This window comes from Pygocentrus nattereri, chromosome 22 (genome assembly GCF_015220715.1).
Source record: "Pygocentrus nattereri isolate fPygNat1 chromosome 22, fPygNat1.pri, whole genome shotgun sequence".
Lineage (NCBI taxonomy): Eukaryota > Metazoa > Chordata > Actinopteri > Characiformes > Serrasalmidae > Pygocentrus > Pygocentrus nattereri.
In genome coordinates, this window is record NC_051232.1 from 16,580,934 (window position 1) to 16,594,487 (window position 13,554).

A 13,554-nucleotide genomic window follows, 5' to 3' on the forward strand; every position below is an offset into this window, starting at 1 on the left:
CCTTAAATATCTAAAGTCAGAGATCCAAAGACTACCAAGTGCAGTTTGTACTTGGTAGAAAACTAGTAGTAGGTAGTAAATTGATAGAATGGTCCTTGTATACGCACAATGTATATATGAGCGAAGAATGCAAATTGTCTGACTTTGTGTGTTTAGGTGCGTAAGGAGTATGGCAGGTGTCTTCGTACACATTGCTGCAGTGGAAAGAGTGTGGAGTCGACTATCTCCACATCCACCAAGAACAGCACGGCACGGACACCTGGACGCTACTCCACCAACTCACAGGTAACACCACACTCACGCTCACTTGCAAAACACAGTTCAGGAAGAGAATTAAATGTTTAGTAGATAAGAAAAAAAGGTCATGGGTATATGAATTACCTCTCTCATTCCATGTTCGACCTCTCTTCACTTTTAACCTCTTTTCACAAAGGCCATAAAATGCAATTTCCACCTCTTTTGGAGCCTTCTCAGTTTTGCAGCATACAGCTTTTTATACATAGAATGTTGGTCAAAGACAGTTCAGTGGAAAACTGAAAAATTTACAAAACCAAAGGAAAATGTATTTTTGTCTTTTTAGGTGAGCAGGCAAATCAACATTTATATAAGTTTGTGTTTAAATTGTTTTGTTTACCCCTCCTCTTTCACCTCTCGTTACTCGCTAGCAGCTCAACACAGTCTCAGTATAGTTCACACACAGACAGCCAACAGTGCCTTAGTTCATCTAATCTGATATAATCTGATAACCAAGTTACAGGAAAAATATTTTATTTGATTATCTTAATTAAACACATCAGAGTCAATTTCCAGTCCATCAGCAGAATGGCCACTAGTGAGCTGTCAGCAAGAGGTTATAGGAATAATTTGTTTTTTCAGCCTAATCTCCATCTGTCGCTGTAGCATGTAGTCTATTACGATGGACAATAATTTCAGTGTTTACTTGAACCTAATAAGGGAAGCCAATGGGTAGTTGCTGAATTCTGCAGAATTCTGTCAAATATATATTTGTGGAGAGGACTTTCATTAATTATTTGCTCAAAATCAACCCTTTTGGAATTCATTGTTTTTGTGATGTCATTATTTTTACTATAAGTAAAAAATTATAGTATGTGGTAACTGACCATATGCTGTATATATAAAAATTAGGCTGAAAAAACACGAGAGTATTTAAATCCAGGAGTGGTCAGGACTTTGGTGACACATGCCTCCTCACTGCTGACACCAAGCCATTCTTCTGCATACTAATCATAAGAATATATAAACTCATAAAGAAAGTGCAGCATAATGAAAAGCCTCAAAGGAATATTTAGTGCCCGTGGTCACTGTAGAAAGGCAACATTGAAAGATGCCACTGAAATGCGCCATTTCTCAAGAGACCTTTTTAACAGTCCTGTAGGTTCTGATTTGAGATCCAATATTAATACTTGTCTTTTTCACCTTATTTCTCTCTCACTGTCTCTCTCAGAGTCGTATTCGGAGGATGTGGAATGACACTGTCAGGAAGCAGTCTGAGTCATCCTTCATCACAGGAGATATTAACAGCTCAGCTACTCTAAACAGAGGTAACAGTCATGCACATGTTGTAAAAAGTAACGCATAGATTTTACTGGTTTGTGCATGACACTGCCATATGAATAAAGTATCATGGCAGTCAGAAAGAAATGCTCCGATGCATATTAAGGATGCATGATATATGGATGTCATGTATTATTTGCTAAGTGGAAAAAGTGGTCCGATAATGAAATTATAGCTAATTACAACTGACAAATTTGTGTCCTGTTTTTAGCTTGCACAAACACCAAAGCTTGTGTAGGAAGTTCGCTTCTAGACCTGACAGTGACCTTTGCTGTTTCCCTTTAATGGCTGTAATATAACTTACTGATGTGAATTATTTGGCGTGAATAAACACTATTGACACAAACCATATTTTAGTTAGTTACATATTGCTTTTTTATCAACGTATTTAAAATTTTACTTACAAGTAATTTTACACATTAACATATGTGTGCAAAAGTTTTGACTTCTTTTATTTTCCAAGTGAAAATAAATGAACGCATCCTTTTCAGATAACACATTTCTGCACTTTTGAATGTACAATTACTGTTTGCTAAATTCAATGTTTAAAAAAATACAAAATGTAGCCGATGCAAAAGTACATTTTGTATTTTATGTTCTTTATGATTTGTGTTTTTTCAAATTTTCTTGCTAATTAAAACATTTGCTAATTAAAACAGGCTAGTTTGAGCTTCCTCCAAGTCATCTTAAGCACCAAGGCATCTTTTTGAACTGCCACTAATGCAACATCATTGAACAGCTCAGGACACTTGGAGGAGAACAATAACTGCTAAATCTCCCAGTGACAATTATAACGCCTAGTTGGCTATATCACTCAGGATCTTCAACCTGTTAAACTCAATAAAAAAATTTGCAGAAAAATACCATATTTTTTCCTTGTGGAGGATGTGGAAAACAGTATTACTTGTAATTTGAAAATGGGTGTTTAATCTTTTGCATATGATGGTATAAGTAATGCAAGTAATGAAATTATTTAGCCTGTTACTGTGATGTGATTACAAAAATTTGAACTGTAATGCTTTACACTAATTCGTTACAGGAAAAAGTTATCACATTACTGTACACAATACTTTGTACTGGACTATTCCCAACACTGCTGAGACCCTCCTTTCTTAGTGTTTATCAGTAATCATTACATAAAAAAAATGTTGGAGCAATTTTTTTGCCTGCCAGTGTTTATTACATCAGCACAATTTTATCTTTCCATTTACTTACTTTTGGCAGTACTTGTGTTGTTGTAGTATATTTTTTTGTTGTGGAAAATGATCTAAACATTTGAGTCAAGTAAATCAAAACATTACTTTTTGTCATTGCACCCAGAGAGACCCACAGACAATACATACAGAAATTAAACCCTAAAAATGAATTAAAACCCTTGCAAATACTCTCTCCAGTGTTAAATTGCTGTTCTGCATTAATAGTGTAAAATAAAAGAATAAAGTACGCAGCAAAAACTAGGGAGGGCAGTGAAAGAAACTGGAACAGCATCAAACCACTCTTCAAACTTGCTGACACTGAATCCCCCTGCAGTCCAAATGCATTGGACATCTGTTATATGTGTGTGTGTTTGTGTATGTGTGTGTTCTGCTTAACATCAAACTTCTGCCTGTCTTAGTTATATCGGATGATGCTAAGATTTGCTGCAGTTCAACTCAAAACTAAAGTGAAAGGAAAGCAAAGCTTAGTAGCTAAACCCACTGATAATACACTGGTTTGACTTTCATAGTGCATATAACATAACTGCTATAACATACTCTAAGAAATCCCATAGGGGCGCTATTGAAAATTGAGCCTTATTGTAGGGTTTTGTATTTTTTCTGTAGGTTTTTTTTTGTTGGACCTCTATGAGCCAAACTAATGGCCTAGCTCTGGCAGTCACACCACTAGGGAGTAGAGATCCATTTCAGTCATAGCCTTAGTCATCTGCTGGACAGTATTAGAATAAAATGAATTAATTCCACTTGTCTCTCATTTCAAGGGGTGCATCTGATGAGATATTTCAATTGCGTCATGGAATGGTGTGCAGATTTTATTGTCTTTTCGTCTGCATCGTTCTAACTGTTTTGTCTTTTCCTCCTTTCACTCTTCTCTCTGTCTATCACCATGTCTGTTCTTTCGTTCTCTCTCTCTCTGTCTCTCTGTTTGTGTGTGTCTTGTAGGTACCATGGCTAACCATCTCATCTCTAATGCACTGTTGCGTCCTCATGGCACTAACCCTTATAACACACTGCTGGGAGAGTCTGCTGTATACAATAATCCGTCTGCAAACATGTTCAACACTCAAGGTTTGCTTCTCTCTCTCTCTTTCTCTCTCTCTCTCTCTTTCTCTCTCTCTCTCTCTCTCTCTCTCTCTCTCTCTCTCTCTCTCACACACACACACACACACACACACACACACACAAAACAAAATCACATTTGGACTCCCATAAGTAATCCATGCATACTGTCAATCCAAATTACATACATACATTACCTATATAGAGTGAGTGGAAACAAGGGTTCTGATATTTTTGTTCTTATTTAAATATACTTCCAGTGCAAATATCCACTTTGACATTACATAATGTACTTGTCTGTACTTGTCTTAAAATGTCAACCTAAAATATGAATTCATAAGCTATATGATGTTTCTAGATGCAAAACCAGGAAAAAAAGTATCAGACACCTCAAATTAATGGCATTTGTACTTTGTTGCAAAGCTGTTTTTGGCAATTTCAGCTTCAAGACATCTACACTTAGCAGTAATTAACTTTTTGCACCATCCAATGGTTCAATTTTGGAACATTCTTCTTGGCAAACAGTCTTTTTTTCAACCAAGGTCTTGAGCATCCCTCTATTGGACTCGCTATTTCAAATCCTTAGAAATTTCAATGGGATTCTATGTCTGGGGTCATTGTCTTGTTGAACTCTTCTCCCCACTTTCAGTTTCTTTGCAGAAGAGATTAAATTATAATTTCTCCTGGTACATCACTTTATTCAAGTTTCCTTTGATAGCGTAAAATGCCCTAGTACAGTTTGCAGAGAAGCAGCCCGATATCATGATGTTCCCATCTTTGTAATGCACTGTGGGAATGGTGTTCTTTGGATCACATGCGCAATTCTTCTTTCTCCAAAAAGAATGGGCTGAATTATTGCCAAAGTGTTCCATTTTCATTTGATTTGACCAGACCATCTTGGAGTTCTGTGGTGTGTGTAAATTTTGGTGATGCAGCTTGTTTCAGTTCATTGCTCAAGCTCTGTTCTCTGTGTAACTGTTGTTCCTGCTGTTCTCAGGTCATCCTGCAGCTCTTTCCAGGTGGACCGCTGGCTTCTCTCTTACCTTCCTTATTGTTAATCTGAGATTGTGTTGTGAAATCTTGCATGACACACATGTCTAGGGACAATTTGTTGTGGTACCATGAACTTTCTACTTGTCAAACAAATTGTACTGAGAGAGGTGGTGGATTTGGAGATTTTTCCATTCAAATGTTTTTAATGTTGTCCCTGAGGGAACTTTAGGCTCCTTTACCTTCTCCATGAGTGCTACTTTTAAACATATTTTTGTTCATGCTTTCTGCCTATGTTACACTTAAGTAAAGAGGATATAATGCACTGGACGTTTATTAAATAACAAAAACAAAACAGACTGCTCATTATATTATATACACCATTACATATCTAAAGTCAGCTCTGTAATTATTGGCCCTTGGTTGAAATGGGCAAAAAATGGTAATGAAAATGTCTGCGTTTGGTTAGCTCATTCTCATACTGAAAATAAGAAATGGAACCTTTAATAGCAGTAAATTAAGTCTAAGAAAAAAATAAACCCTTCTTAAAAATATTTAAACTACATGTATACATGTATGCTTTGAGCATCTTCCCTTTGCCACCATAGCAGCATTGAGTCTTCTCCTATGATACTTGAGATGAGATTTAAAAATACAGAGCAGGGAATTTGAGACAACTCCTCGTATAGAATCTCTGCAGATCCTCCAGAGTCCTAGGTCCTCTCTTTTGGCATCTCCTCTTCAGCTCACCATGCAGGTCTTCAGTGAGGTTTAGGTCAGGGGACTGAGATGGCCATATCTAAACCTTGATTCTGTGGTAAATTAACAATTGTTTTGATCATTGTGCAATTAAGACCCATTTTTATCTGTTTGTGCAGATTTTCTCTAAAAATCTTCTGGTACTTAATGCAGTCCAAGACACCATTCTTTCTAATGAGGTTCTCACGATCTTTGGAGGAAAAACAGACCAGAATAACACAAATCTTCCACTTTACTTAACAGTTGGGGTGACCATCCTTCTTTTTACATCAAGCCAAAAAAACTGTCAGCCATCTATAAAACCTGGTTCCAGTCAAAATTCCAGTAGAGTCAAGGGAAATTTCAGATACTTCACTATAGCTCTGGTTGTTTTAAACTTCTTAATTATTGCCCTAACAGTGGATATGAGTAATTATAGGTGTATAGCTATTTTTATAGCTATTACCTGATTTTTGTAAATGAACACACTTCTGTTCCCATGTCGATGAATGACTGAGAGAATTTGGCCCCTGTTTTACGTCATAATTAGACCCAAGAGAGACAGGAAACCAGGGATGACCGCTTTGAGCTTGAACTTGAAAATGTGAAACCTATAGTACTGTGTTAAAGTTTTAGGCATCTAAGCAACATTTTAAACATTTACCTCAGCACTGAGTTTATCACAATAAACATTAGAATAAAGTCAAATTCATAATTCAAATAAACATAAAAACAATAAAAAGTAACAAGATTTTCTTGGGACCATATTTTTCCTTGACACCTTCACAGGCACCACAGAACCTTGTTAATATCATCAATTGCATCATGAGCACAATTTACTGAAGCACTGATTGGTCAAACCAGGAGTTGCTTTTTAACTACATATAATACTGGACTTCCTGGAGGAGAAGGATGAAAATGGTTAAACAAACACACTAATTTCTACTTTATCTATAACTAATAAAAATATATTTTGATAAGGTGTCTTGGGTGCCTAAGACTTTCGCACAGTACTGTAAATAGGAACCTTTACATGTTTAATTACATTTACAATAATTGTGAAGTGGTTTTGTTATATAATTTATATATATTTATATGGCCTATATATATTATAGAAAATTTCTGGTATTTCTGCTTTTGGATTCTCAGTTAAAGATTAGATTCATGTCATATTTACAGTGTAAGATTGAGCTAAATAAAGAAAAAACAGCCATGGTGTTCAAAATAAGAAACATAAGAGATGATGTATAGAAATCAAAACTACAAAGAATTATAAGAAGCCCTACCTCCAGTACTACAATATGTATGTAATTTTTTAACATTACATTATGTCTGAGTTATTTGTGTGCTGTATTGTTTATAAATGTGACAACTGCTAACTGCTTATTGTATCTCTCAGTAAAGCACTAAAACTAAAACTACAGAATTAAAATCTAAAATTTTGGGGGGAAATGCAATAATCAAAAGCCTATTAATGCACTAAAGGTTTGCATAAAAACTACAACCCCTTCAGAGACGCTTAATGTTATTGTTGTTTTGTTACACATTCTATTCATAGTTATATAATTAATTACATTTAAAAAACATTTACAGTTTATATCACGACATTTGAGTCTGTGTCAAAAATGACTAAAACATGGAAAAAATGCAAGGGTTTTTTTCCTTCTGCAAAGCAACACTGTGCACACAATAACTTTATCAAATTCAAATCATCATAAAATATATCCAAACTTACTAAGTTAAATATGGTATCTATTGAAAGTTTAGAATATGCATTTTTTTTCACAGAGCTCTTTTTTTCAGAGTTTCAGTGAGCTGTTAGGGAATATTTGATATAAAATGACACAAAGCTCACTGGCATTAATTACAACTTTTAAGGGCTAAAGAAACAGTTGCATTGTATGCATGTTCGTCAGAGTGATACGAGACTGTTTTTTCTCTGTACATACCATAAACACTTTTTGTGTAACCACCCGTTCTCTTTTTGTCTCCTGCTCTCCTCTCTTTCTCTGTCTCTCTCTGTCCATGCTGATGTGCAGCCTCCTACAGAGATTCAAGTATGACTCATTTTCTTTTCATTACCTACATTTTCAACTCTCCCTCCTCTCTTCCTCCCCCATCTCTCCTCTTCTTCCTCCTATCTCTCCTCTCTTATCCTATCCACTCCTTTCCTTCTCTCTCCTTTTTTCTCCCCTCTTCAACTGTGCCATTAAAATTGCTGTATATTCAACTAGTTGAGAGGCAATATCCTATTAGATACAATCTTTCATAAAGTCACTTAATCATCAATATCTAAATCCCCAAATATTTATTAATAGTATAAAAGTTCCTTTCATAAAGTCATATATATTAAATACCAAGTGAGTGTGTTCTTTTGTAGACCATAAACAATAAAGCATTCAAATGTATTGTGCATGGAAAGTATACATGATCAATTTTCTTCTGTAATATCAGCCCTCAAGAGGTAAAGCACACTAATAAAGAATTAGAGGTAGTACGGACTAATAACAAGGAAATTTACTGCCGTGTAAAAAGCACTGGCTCCATGCATAAGCTGTATTTTTCTGTGATAAAGAGGTTAGGGGTTGTTGTCTTTGTTTAGACTTTCTGCAGGTAGCTGAAAGTTACACAATGGATCATTGTCACTTATCTGCAAAGCACTTTTGTAGAGATGACAGAATCAGCATCTGTAAACATTCCTTCTCTAAGCATGACTCATCCTGTGTTTCCAGAGGGTATGCTGAACAATGCGCGTGACTCCAGCGTCATGGACACGCTGCCGCTCAATGGTAACCACGGCAACAGCTATGGCATGGCGGCAGGCGACTACCTGACATACAGCTCACGCGGCAGCGAGCCGCCCACCACGCTGGAGAAGAAGATTCTGAAGGAGCTGGCGGCCAACTACACAGCACCGTACCTGAGTGCACCGGAGCGTCAGGGCAACCCCAGCGCCAAGCTCAGCAACCACATGGCGAACGGGAGCGTGGCCAAGGACGATGTCATGGTGCTGGACAACCCTGGTGCCTTCCATCGTCATGACGATGGCGGTGGCGGAGGTGGCCTGAGCTTGGAGATCATCCGGGAAGAATCGCAGGCTCCTCTCCTGCCGCCAAGACCACCGCCCCCTGACAGCCATGCCCCACCTACTTTGCACACCTTCTCCGCCCACCGGCGTGTGCCACAGGAGAATAGTGAAAGCTTCTTCCCTCTGCTGCCCAATGAGACGCTAAACCCCATAAGAGACTCTATCTACACCAGCATGCCCACGCTCACTGACCTGCCACATGGCACAGAAGACCTCATCAATGGTCTCCACGATGATGAAGACGACGACGATGAGGCTGAGGACGAGGAGGTAGAAGAAGGGAGCGAGCTTCAGCTTCAGCTGGCAAATGGCAAAGGGGTTGTTGTGGATTCGGACGACGTGTACTACAAGAGCATGCCGAACCTTGGCTCACGGAACCACATACAAGAACTACAGAGCTACTACCAGATGGGTCGGGGCGGCAGTGACGGCTTCATTGCGCCACCTGAAAAGGACGAATCATCGCCTGAGGAGCAGCCGCCAGACCCCTCGCACCTGGTCACGAGCTTATAGAGCTGTGTGTGATGATGCAATGCACAAGGCATGGGAAAACCACTACCTACTGCACTGATAGATCCCTAACGACGAGGCTGATAACCAGATAGCTTACCTAAAACCAATAAAGACCAGTACCCGATACAAGTTAGCACTAGTAACTAGTACCTGTTAGGGCCAGTAACTGATTTCAATACTAGTACCAGTACCTGTAAACCATCTCCACTGAGCAAATTTAGTGTGGTTTGTGTAACTGCCACGCACAACAAGAAGCCCCTAGTTCAAGGAGGGCTTGATAAACCTCTTTTTTGTGTGACCACTTGGAGCCAGCCATTTTGGCAAAGCTTGGCAAACCGACCTTTCGGATATGATGGGCACAGAACCTTCTGGTGGACATGGCGGCCACGGATTCCAGTCAGAGAAACGTCCATCCTTGCATCACTTTGCCCCATAATAACTTTTGTCCAAAAGCTGTCTGGTATCCTTCAAGCTCCTTACGGATTACTCGAGTGTCAAAATGCATATGAACTGATAGCGACAGACTAGTTGCCATTTTAGATTATATACGTTGATAAGACACCAACCTGGACCTTGAACCTTGAACTGTAATTCCTCTACCCACAAAACACCCTCTAGACTTCGGATGACGGCTCTCAGCTGCACACATTCCTTCCTGTTTAGCACCGATACCGTTTCCAAGTATGAAGTCACAGTGAACCATCTCATCTTGAGGAACTTGAGGAAGCGTTCTTTTTCTTATGTTTATTTTTCTGTAATAATATCAGTTATCGAGAGATAATACGCACTAATAACAAAGAAATGGGACAGATTTCTATGTAAAATGTACAGACCCCCTTGCATTGCATATGATCATATGCGTCTCACGTTTTTTGATATACTTTTCCCTGCGTATGTGTTTGTGTAGAACTTAGACCAATCCAGAAACTGTGCTGGTCCTCCATACTATTACCCCCCCATATTACCACTAGGAGTGACCAACCCACACACACATACATACACACACATTCACACAGAAATGCAAACACCAACTTCTTATTTATAACCAAATAACACAACACCAACACTCTTCTTGTTTGAGGCATCATCACCATGATTTTGTTTCAGAGACAGAACTCTTTCTGTTTCCACACGGTGTCAATCTTGTCCACAAAAAAGAAACGACAGCAGAACGAACGGCAGGTTGAGCGCTCCTGTTCCAAATGTCCACAGATACGAATACTGATCATATCGTAATAGTAGGGGTTGACTGGATGCCCTACAGCCAGTCTAAATTGGTATCATCCAATATCTGTTTTAATATATTCACCTAGCAGTTCGCTCTTGACAGAGGACAAGAAGATGGAAAGAGAAGAGTGTGTCGGGACAGGTGCCCCACAAGGATGAGTGGAAAGAGTATAAAGTATGAAAGCTTTATCCAAGTACATGAACAGGCTGGTAAGATAGGGCCTAATTTAGTGCTGTTGGGGCAGAAACAAGATTTGTTTCTCCAAATCTACTGTTTACTCTTTCTCAAAATGAAATTTCTTGTAGCTTGCACATCTACTTCCTTTATTACCCAGATGACTGAATATCTGTCCCCATGAGGTGCTTTTACAGATCTGAATAATCGTCGGATCGTCGGTAGAGGAGAGGAGAGATTTGAAAAAATCGGCACTGAGACCTTTTTTTATCATTATGATTATTATTATTACCATCAATATTGTTATTATGATTATTATGATATCTATGGAATTATTATTTATTCTTTTCATATGCATTCTAAATTGAATGAACTCATAACTAATATTTGTTGTAACAGTGAAAGTTGTTTGCCAACAAATAAAATGACTGAATTAATATTTAGAATATTTTGTTGACTTTAAGTTTGAATTTGTGGGTTTTTGCATTTGGAAAAAATAGAAATATTAAAATGGAGCTTTAGCATAAACAATGAACAGCAATTGTAGCTAATGCAAAGGAAAGCATAAAAGCTAGTAAGAAGTTACAAAAGTAACAAAAAGATAGTAGTTAGCACAGAGTAACAACAGATAGTAACTAGTAAAGATAAACAAAATCAGTGACACAAGCTAGTCTCTAGTATTGATAACTAAACCAAGCATATAATACATAGTAACAGAAGTTATGCTGTTCAGAAGTGGGAAGTTGGAAGTGTCATGTTCAACCTCTGTGGTTGAGCTACAATGGGCAAAAAATTTGATGCCGTTATGAAAAGCCAACGAATTACTTGTTAGTGACATAATGCTAATTCTCAGTGTGTATTTACCTGCTCAGAACAGCGAACTTTATGGTCAGTGTTACAGATTTAAGCACCTACTATGTCTGTGTATTAGCTTTGTATTCTTATCAGTAAGATGATCAGGTCATTACTGTATTTACAATTAAATTGTTCAGTTCTTGTAAAAGTCACATTGGAAGTTGTGACAGAGTATGCTAAAAACTGATTAATGAAGTCAAAAGTGAGTAATTAAGTACAAATGAAATCCTAAAGTTCACACTGTAGCTTTAATTACACGACTGATTGGAGTGTTATGAGTTGTGCCTTTAAGGCTCACCTATTTTCATATCCGTATGTACTTATTCATTACACCAGTGGTCGATGTGGTCATTAATGAATTATGCACATTTGGCCAAACCACAAATGTAAACACGGTGTAATTACAAATTATTGATTTCCATGTCTTGCCATGCAAACACCCACACCCGTCTGCAAACACACCCAAATGTCAGTCAGCCTGCGCGCGTGTGTGTGTGTTTCAGAGAATACGCTCGACCAAATGTTACCGCTCTCATGCATATTTAACAGGAGTTTTGACAGGCACTTCAGTGTTTTGAGAAGAGAAGAAAGATGGAGGTTTTTTCACTGAGAGGGAAAACGTAGCTGCGTTCTCTTGAGGTTTGTCCTGCCTTTGACGTGTGTGTGTGTGTGTGTGTGTGTGTGTGTGTGTGTGTGTGTGTGTGAGAGTGCAATACTGCAAGTTTTGCATGCACCCCTATGACACTGTTTGAAAAGTTGAAGGCCTCTGAGACACAGCACATTTCACCATCCTGCCAGCTGCAACACAGATCCGATGCAAGAAGAGACGGAGAAAATGAAGGACGAAGACAAGACCCAAGAGAAGAAAATGATAACAGAGGGTCAGCAGGCGGGCAGAGTAAGGTATTGTGTGCGGAGATGAAAGGTAAGGATAAGCAAAGTGTGGGGAGACAAATGTGGAGGTCAGAATGGTGACGAGATGCACACTGATGACAGAGAGAGCTCTAAAGAATGGTCAGATTGGCAGACGGAAGGACAAAGAGAGAAAGTGCACTCCCCCCCGTCTGCTATCCTCTCTTGTGCAGGAGGTTAATTAAATGACAGCTGAGAGGCTGTGGGTCAGATCCCAGCATGAGCTCTGTGATCGCTGAGTGCTGCCTCTACATCATGCTATCAAGCACCATCCTCGAAAGGTAGTATGGCAGTGTTTTTTTTTTATCTAAATTTGGTATTATACAGTCCCATAGGTGTCAATCTCTAGAGAGAGTATCCCTTTTATTCACAGCTTTCAGACTGTATACATTCATTAATACCAGTACAGCATGTTTCTATCATTCAACTCACTAGTAGCCACAGCAGTTTCTCGAATTTTCTCTGGTAATCATGATAACTTATTCATACGGAATCAGAAATTTTAGGTTCACTTTATTTGACTGTTAAACGGGTAAACAGTCTTTCCCATACAATTAAATACACATACAGATACAGTCAAAGAAGTCTAAATGGAACGAGAGAGTAATTTTGCGTTCTGTGCTGGGCTGCCAAAGTAAATGGTCCACAGTCCTCAGATAGGTTGGCTTGTTTCTCATGTGAGGTAATATCTGTTTTAATTTGTCCGTGTACAGTGTGCCCACCAAAGGATTTCATCATAAATTAAACACGACAGAGTTGTTCATGTTATTTGTCCAAAGTTTAATTGCAAAACCATATTTGTCTTGATTTTTTATCACAGTGTTATAGGAGCGCACTCCTCCATACTCCTCTAACCTATATGTACAGAGCCCTGCTGGTGATATCTGTGCAGATATAAATAATGCGTGCCTTATTAATGCGTGGGAACGAGATGCTAATGCGTGGCCACGACTTAGTAAGGCATGGGATTGAGATTGCGACTTACTAAGTTGAGGCCACTCATTATGATCTTGTTCCCACGCTTTATTAAGTCATGGCCACGACTTAATCATCTCATTCCCACATCTTACTGAGTTGTGGCCATGCATTATTTTTGTTTATACAGGATGTCATTCCGTATATATGGAATTACATCTATGCAGTTTATTAACGTGTTTTTCGGTAGAGTAATTTAGAAATGTTTACCAAAAAAAATAGTTCACCAA

General features: G+C 38.4%; 1 protein-coding gene across 8 annotated transcripts in view; it reads left to right on the forward strand.

The window, feature by feature from the left end:
- The window catches only part of adgrl3.1 (adhesion G protein-coupled receptor L3.1), a 200,303-nt gene extending 189,284 nt beyond the window's left edge, over positions 1–11,019 (forward strand). For 2 of the 8 annotated variants that reach the window (XM_037532789.1, XM_037532790.1), the window contains exons 20-24: positions 157–285; positions 1,466–1,562; positions 3,735–3,860; positions 7,619–7,636; positions 8,312–11,019. In XM_037532789.1, the coding sequence (XP_037388686.1) occupies positions 157–285; positions 1,466–1,562; positions 3,735–3,860; positions 7,619–7,636; positions 8,312–9,180 (1,239 nt within the window). In that variant the 3' untranslated portion in view covers positions 9,181–11,019. The remainder of the gene's footprint in view (positions 1–156; positions 286–1,465; positions 1,563–3,734; positions 3,861–7,618; positions 7,637–8,311) is intronic. The other 6 variants (XM_037532791.1, XM_017715036.2, XM_037532793.1 and 3 more) reach the window with 4 other exon arrangements.
- The last annotated feature ends 2,535 nt before the right edge of the window (positions 11,020–13,554 follow it).